Source organism: Theobroma cacao, chromosome 4 (assembly GCF_053813885.1).
Source record: "Theobroma cacao isolate CCN51 chromosome 4, ASM5381388v1, whole genome shotgun sequence".
NCBI classification, from domain to species: Eukaryota; Viridiplantae; Streptophyta; class Magnoliopsida; order Malvales; family Malvaceae; genus Theobroma; species Theobroma cacao.
This window is the reverse complement of record NC_142642.1, coordinates 3,635,120-3,642,834: the sequence shown is the minus strand read 5'-3', so window position 1 is coordinate 3,642,834 and position 7,715 is coordinate 3,635,120. Positions and strand designations below refer to the sequence as shown.

At 35.8% G+C, this 7,715-nt stretch overlaps 1 protein-coding gene across 2 annotated transcripts; it reads right to left on the bottom strand.

Moving 5' to 3' along the window:
• Positions 1-849: 849 nt before the first annotated feature.
• On the bottom strand, positions 850-7,650 carry LOC18601176 (P-loop containing nucleoside triphosphate hydrolases superfamily protein). Of its 2 annotated transcripts, none has more exons than XM_007032026.3 (3): positions 7,359-7,650; positions 7,053-7,144; positions 850-3,199 (listed from the first exon to the last, which is right to left on the bottom strand). In XM_007032026.3, exons 2-3 carry the CDS (start codon positions 7,120-7,122, stop codon positions 1,653-1,655), a joined length of 1,617 nt encoding a protein of 538 aa, XP_007032088.2. In that variant the 5' UTR covers positions 7,123-7,144; positions 7,359-7,650; the 3' UTR covers positions 850-1,652. The 2 variants fall into 2 exon arrangements, with proteins under 2 accessions (XP_007032088.2, XP_017975090.1); XM_018119601.2 differs by having other exon boundaries at positions 7,398-7,650.
• Between the last annotated feature and the right edge of the window lie 65 nt (positions 7,651-7,715).

The window sequence follows — 7,715 nt, the reverse complement described above, 5'->3', positions numbered from 1 at the left end:
GCTAGTATCATTCCACCAAACAAACACAAAAATAGCTGTCAAACCTTTACTTATGCTCAAACTATCGGTAAATCTTTACCAAATCAACCACAATTTCAACTCAAAAAGCCAAAACTTTTCAATAATAGTGCACACTTGTTTTTCTGTTTGATGATATATGTGCAAGAGTATCACAAAATTGAGGATTTTAATTTTGAAAAGATTCGAAATAGAAGAGATCGGATTAAAGAAAGGTTGAATAATGATTGACCCTCACTGGGGTTGTCTTTGAAATTTGTTGTTTTCCGAAGTTATTTACGTATTGAAAAAATTAATGCAATTAAAAATTAAGAATATCAACCAATTGACTCAATTAGTTATTTTACTTATATATATATATATATATATTATAGATATCATTATTAAATAAAATAAAAAAATAAATATTTATTAATAAAATAATATTTTGATTTTCGAAGCAAGTAAAGTCCGATTTTCGTTACTGAAAACTAAGCTTTTAGAGATATCATATTTTTATAAAATGAAAGATAATTTCATTTATTTTTTTTGACCTTTCTTTTCATTGACTTCTAACATCTTTTTCATCGACTTTTAAACGTCCAAAAATTTAAAAATAAATTTCTAAAAGTCCATTTCCGTGAAGCAAACGAAGTCAGGATGTAACTCAAGTTAAATGCAAATGATTGAGTTTCCTTAGTCCAGAAGAACTCTTTGCCATTCCAATCACCTTACCCATGTGAAGTCTTTACACATTTCCCCGCAGCTTCCGGATAGATGTCTCATGGCAAGTCCTTAACTGAACTCCGCGCAATCTTAAATTCTACAAACTGAACTTAAGAAATCTCCAACTTTACAAAATAACGAAAACAACTTAAGCTCAGATTTTAAAATTTAAGATCAAGTTGTGCTCTCTAGTTGAGCTTAAGTCTTGACACATGACATATACACTATCCGGACCATATCGCCATACATCTTCCGGAACCTGTTCGATACAGCATCCTGTTTCAGCTAAATTATTATTTATTAAGTATATTAGTCCTCATTATTCATATAGCAACCAGACCTTCCTTCTTTCCAGTTTTTCAACATATCTGGACTTCAGCCATTAAGGATCCAGCCGGTAAATTATTTCACACCATCAGTTACAATAAGGGAAGCATGGAGCAAAGAATATGCCATTGCTTTCGTCAATACGCATTCAGGGCAAAGCTCTGTAAACAAAAGAAAATATACAGCTTTTGCTCGAACTGCAATTCAGTAGTTCAACGTGTGAATGTCTTGTTAGGATTTCTACTTTTGAATCTTAAGAATCATCTATGTGAACCTTCCTCAACTGAAGACAGACATACCGCTTAGTCATAGCATTGCACAAACAAGATCAAGTTCTAACTTGATCCAACACCATTTCGTCCAGGCTGCGGTACCAATGTGCCGTTACACACCTGCCCTCACTCCTCACTTTGAAGAAGAGCCATATTTTATCAACTACTTCAAACTAACAAACCCACTTGTACAATCGGGTCAAAGCAAAACCTTTTTGCATTTTTGGCTTCTTAAAACCAACTGTAAGAATGGTGGGTTGCTACTAAATATTTCCAAGACTCTCAACTGAACTGAATGAATTACACTGACAAACCAAAGGCGCCACAACTTCAGCAACCATACTTTCGTTTTTTAAAGCCCTTGCCTTTGCCTGACGGAAAAGAAACAACTGTATATCGTGAATTACTAAGTTCTTGAGGAATAACTGCCCCAGAAGATTTTAAAATATCAACCAACTCTGGAAACAAATTCTTATTCTCCTCGTTCACAAAAACAATAGCCGTACCCTCCTCCCCTAGTCTAGATGCCCTCCCAATCTGATGGACATACTCCTTAATGGAACTGGGCATATCAAACACTATGACCTGTCTCACACCTAAAAAATCAATTCCACGACCCAATACTCCAGTGGACACAATTACTGAAACTTCTCCAACTAAAAACAACCTCAATATTTCTCTCCTTTCATTCATGGACTTCTCCCCATGAAGTGACAAAGCTTTAATTCCAGTGGAGACAGTAATTGCATTAGATAGGAGATCTGCCCCAACTCTGGAACCCACATAGACCACAATAGGTGGTGTAAAATGTTTGCTCCTCAATATGTCAAAAAGCTTTTGCTTTTTTTTATTTGACTCAACCCAGATAGGTAGCTGCTTCACAGCCTTATTTGGCCTGTTAGGCTTGCCAATAGAAAAAACAGTAACATCTTTTGCCATAAAACTTGCTATTTTCTCTATATCTTGTGAAATTGTTGCCGAATACATCAATACCTGTGGTTGTGATAGAGCCCTAAAAATCTGCATCACCTGGTCTCGGAAGCCCCTTTGAAGAATGCAGTCCACTTCATCCAGACCAAATATCTTTACATCATTTAGTTCTACATCATGCTTTGTTAAAAGATCAATAAGCCTGCCTGGTGTTCCAATAATGAGTTCCACTCCTTGCTGAATGCGGTAGAGTTGTCTAGCCATCGGATCTCCACCAACCACAAGTGCAGTTTTGAATGGCAAACCTTTTCCAAGCAACTTAGCATTGTCCTCAACTTGGATACACAGCTCTCTAGTTGGTGTTAGAACCACTGCTATTGGCTTTTTGTGATTTGAGAAGTTGCTACGGCGAAAATTTGCACAATGAGAAATAATAGGAATCAGAAAGGAAGCAGTTTTCCCTGAGCCTGTGTCAGCTGAAACAAGCAAGCTTTTGCCATCTAAAGCAGCTGGGATTACTTGCATCTGGACAGGTGTGGGCATGCCATATCCAGCAGTTTCTATATTTTGTAGGAGCTTCTGAGGAAGAGCACAGGAAGAAAATGCCACAATGGGAGCAGGAATCACATCTCCCTTGACGTGGATTTCAAGTTTCTTTCTAAGCAATTCAGCTTGATCACCAGTTAAAAATTGAAACCCTGATTTATCAACAGAATCTCTTACATAAAAGCACTCATCAGTAGCAGGTAATCTTTGAGTAGAGGAGGGACCAACTGGCAACAAGGAGTTAGCAATCCCAGAGAGTAGAGTTTGTTTACATTCCAAGCTGCAAATATCATCATCAGTCTCATCGCATACATACTCACCATAGCGGCCACAAATAACACATTTAGGTTCCTCAGCCAGAGCATCTCTCTGTTCCGTAGAACTCTTTTTAACATAATTATCTGCATAATAGATGCAACACTCAATGCAGTAAATAGATAAGTTGAGCTTATAGTACCAAGAAGCAAACCAGAAGAAGAAAAACAATGTCATGAAAGGTTTGTAATTAATCAAATCCTACAACAAAAATGGTCACTCAAAATGCAAAGCTAAAGGCTTGCAAATTGAACAAACTTAACACAAAAACCAACAATGAAACATAACAGAAAACAGTAATTAATAGCTTAATTACAAATACAGACAATAAAAGAAAAATAAGGTAAAGAAATGCAGCTATATAAAGCAAAATAAGATTGCCCAGGTGAGAGGAATACGCTGCAAGAATTAACAGAAAAAAAATTTATCAAGTCAACAGTGATGTATAATTGCTGATCCCTTGATGAATATCTATTTGTAAAGCTGAAGTTTTGCAAGAAGCATCCCTATCTCCATCTTCCATGATTTAAGTTGGTTAAAATGACCTAAATGGCAGAATTAGAATTATGAAACAAGGTGTAAAGTAGAAGAAACAGAAGAAAATTGCTGTCTGTTGTTTGCGAAGAGCAGATATATGGAATCTTAAAACCCTATGTAACGTTTCTATCAGGCACAAGAGAAAGTCAAAGACATTTGGAAATGGCAATTCCACATTAAAACAGATTCTAAAAAGTTTATTTAAACAAAACATTTAAATGAGAACTGAAGAGAGATGTGTAACAGAAAATGTGGAGACAGGTATAGTAATAGTGAAAGAAAGATGTTTAGCAGCTTGATATCATCGCTAATGGTGAAATGAAGACGCAATCGCATCCATTTATATATGAGAAGACAAGGGTAACATGAAATAACATACTCAAAGGTATTAGCCGTTCGATTTTACTATCAGGACCATCCTCTTTTCACACTTAGCTGGGAAATAAAACTTCATTTAAACAGAAAGAGGGATGTTCTTTTTTCTTTTTTAATTGACAACAAAAACAAAAGACCATGACGCAAGTAACAATACCAAAAAGAAAGGGGGTGCCTTCGACAATATAGTTAAAAAATATATTTATTAAAAAAGTGATTTATGAGAAGGAAATAGACAACGAGAAATCTTTAATGAAGAGAAACAGATAATCTGCAAGGAATGATTAAGCAGCCAGCCCATAGCCCATAATTGTGTTCTCAATCTTGAGCAAAATGTGCAGGACAGAACAGAATTCAACACTTTGTATTACTTATTTTACAAGCAATTAACAAGGCAAACTAAATGAAATAAGATATGGGTTGAGGATGGAGCTGGAAGAAGCTGCTGCAAAGACATTTTGCCATTATTCTTGAGACAGCCACTACCGAAGACCAAGAAGAAGAGTGGTGCTGTTCGTAAAGAGAACAGATAAAATTAACAATTTAGAGATGCATACAAATGATCATGAGATGTTAAATTTTCTACTGGGTTTTATACTAGTTTTCTCTGGGACTACCATATAAAGTTATGAAGTTAATATCTTCTCCTAGAATACATAGATCTCCTATTGTGAACTAAACACCAATGCGCTTGTGAAAGGTCGCACCATGATCTCAATGATTAGAAATACGGGCCCGAGATTTAGTTACACATAAAATATTCTCAAGCCACAAAGACACTGTACCTATTTAAGTACATGTTTGTGATACTCCGGGGATTTGTTCATCTGGTCTGAAAGTGCACAAAACTGCAAAGCAAGGTGATGTGATTTGAATAACTAGTCATAAAGCTTGACTATAGTTGAGATAAATAAATGAGAGATTAAATTTAACCATTTGACAATTTCCATCACCAAAGACCTTCACTTCATATAGACCATAAACATGGAACCTGAGAAAAATGAGTGTTTTACTGAATACTTTTACCCAAGACAAAAAGCTAAAACAAGAAACTATAGAAGGTGCAGCCCTCCCTATGCAAAGACATTCTAGCATAAGCTTAATCACAAATTTTTCAATCATATTCTAAAAGAAAGAAAGAAAAGGTAAGCTTTGAGATGTCTGCTAGACAGAGGAAAAAGAATTTAGGCTTGAAGCTAAGGCCCAAGTAGGGACAAAAATATGCTCTAGTTCCAACCTCACCCGAAGAAAATCATGTTGCATAAGCCTTAATATTTTCCATTGAAGCTATAGCTTACAGTAAACAATTAACAAATGAGTCACATGCACCTACTTATGAATGTAGCATGAGCCTTAAAATTTCCGTACGTGTACGCACTACTTGTGAGTCGCATGCAGCCGTGCAGAAACTTGTGCATCCATGCAGATGCTTGCCCATGTGCACACACATTCATGAACTAATCATTTGAGAGAAAAATGTCTTGCTGCAGACCTAAGTCTTCAAAGTAAGCATAGACCATATACATCTGAACTCCCTGCAAGGGATAAGACTCATGGGCTCCAAAAATAGTAAATAAAAAACATATATTAGAAGGAAGGTGAAAAGTCCAGCGGGTAGACTGCTGAGCATTCAGGAAAACAGTGATAGTATTTATGTTAGATATCAGATCTCATAGATAAATCATAGATGCAAATCCTAAGATACGCTAGCATAGTTGCATCTACCTAAGATATGCTAGCATAGTTGCATCTACCTGGAAAAGAAAATAATGGAGTAAATTCATCTCCAACTATTGTGTCAAAAAAAAAAAATCAGTTTTTTGGTACATCAAATAAGAAAGACTTTTGAAAGCAGTGGCAACAGATTGATTACAGTGCAACCCTGAAGAGCCATGACTTCAATGGCATATGGATTTCACTTAATTTCTTACTTGAACATTCTTTATTTCATCCTCTAAATAATTTCTTTTATGTAAATCAGTTAAACTATTCAATTTTTTCAATAAATATAACGTATACCAATCAAGATGTCTTCCAATTTTGATCAACAATGCTACATAGATATGTATAATCGTGATATTTTTCAACATCTTCCCAATGAAGGAAGATTAGAAAACTTTTAAAATGCTTCTAAACTACGCTTTTGAAACTGTTAAGTACATACATCTGTAGAAGAGGTTGGTGATCCAAACTTGCATCACTTATGTTGGGAATCTAGGAATTTATGTGTGGGACGTGCTGAAATTTCAAGTATTTATAAGATAAGTACCGCTCTTTCATTTAAAGAAAAAAAAAGAACTATCACTCAATAAGAAATAAATTATAGCAATAACAGAATTAATATAATAAGCTAGGACCATGCAGATCAGGCAACTTTAATAATGCAGAAAGCAATGCAGTAAAAACTTCATTGATGGTAAAAATCTAGGCCATGGCCCTAAGAAGAGGCAGAGTGGATAAATGATGAAACAACAAGAGAACATCAAATGCATCATTGCTTGGAGGTAATAAATGCTTGACAAGAACTGCACAGACTGTTTCATAGAATTGAAGGGGAAAACAAAACAAACACGACAAGAAATTAGTTTTAAAATGAAAACAGAGAGCTAAATAAGAGAGACTAATCTATGAAGAAGATAAAAAACTTCAAAAGTTAAGGGAAATTAAATCAAATCAACGCAAGAAAAGGAAGGTGGGGGATCATACAGGAACAGGTGCAAGACCAGAAAGACATCTAGCAACAGCGCCATCTAACTTGGCACATTCTTCAGATAATAAGTTGAGCTTATGGTACCAAGGAGCAAACCAGAAGAAGAAAAAAAATGTCATAAAAGGTCTGTAATTAACCCCTACTACAACAAAAATGGACAATCAACATACAAAGCTAATGGCTTGCAAACAGAACAAACAAGGAGCAGGCCACACAAGAGCGAAGAATGAAACATAATAGAAAACAGTAATTGATAGCTTAATTACAAATACACACAATAAAAGAAAATTATCAAGTCAAAAGTGGCGTATAATTACCAATCCCTTGATGAACATCTTTTTGTAAGGCTAAATTTCTGCAAGAAGCATTCCTATCTCCATCCTCCATGATTTAAGTTGGTTAAAATGACCTAATTGACAGAATTTGAATTATGAAACAAGGTGTGAAGTAGAAGAAAATTGTAGTCTGTCGTTTGCAAAGAGCAGATGTATGGATTCTTAAAACCCAATGAAACGTTTCTACCAGGCAAAAACAAATGATAAAAGATATAGGTTGAGGATTATGCGGACATATGCGAACTAAGATTGCCCAGATATAACAAGCTCGAAAAGCTAAAGCCTTACAGAAAATCAAGAAGCAGGGAAAGGAAGAAAGACGCGAACCAAAATAAAGGGATTCCGGAAAAAGGCCTTGTCTTTCAACTTCCAACTATGAAAACTGGGGGGCTCAGTCTCAGCCTTTCCCCACTTCGGACGTCTGCACTTGGAAACTTAGCATCAGGATTCAGTAACAGGAAGACAGGAACTAATTAAACGCCAACCCCTTCGAAGTTCAACCCCCGACCGAACACACGCATACGCAACCTCAAACAAACTGAGCCCATGCTATATCGGGCTGGATTCCGCCGACCTACATGTTTTTCAATAGCCCAATTGGCTAACCATTCTCCGTATTCCTTAAGAAGTCTATAATCTTATATA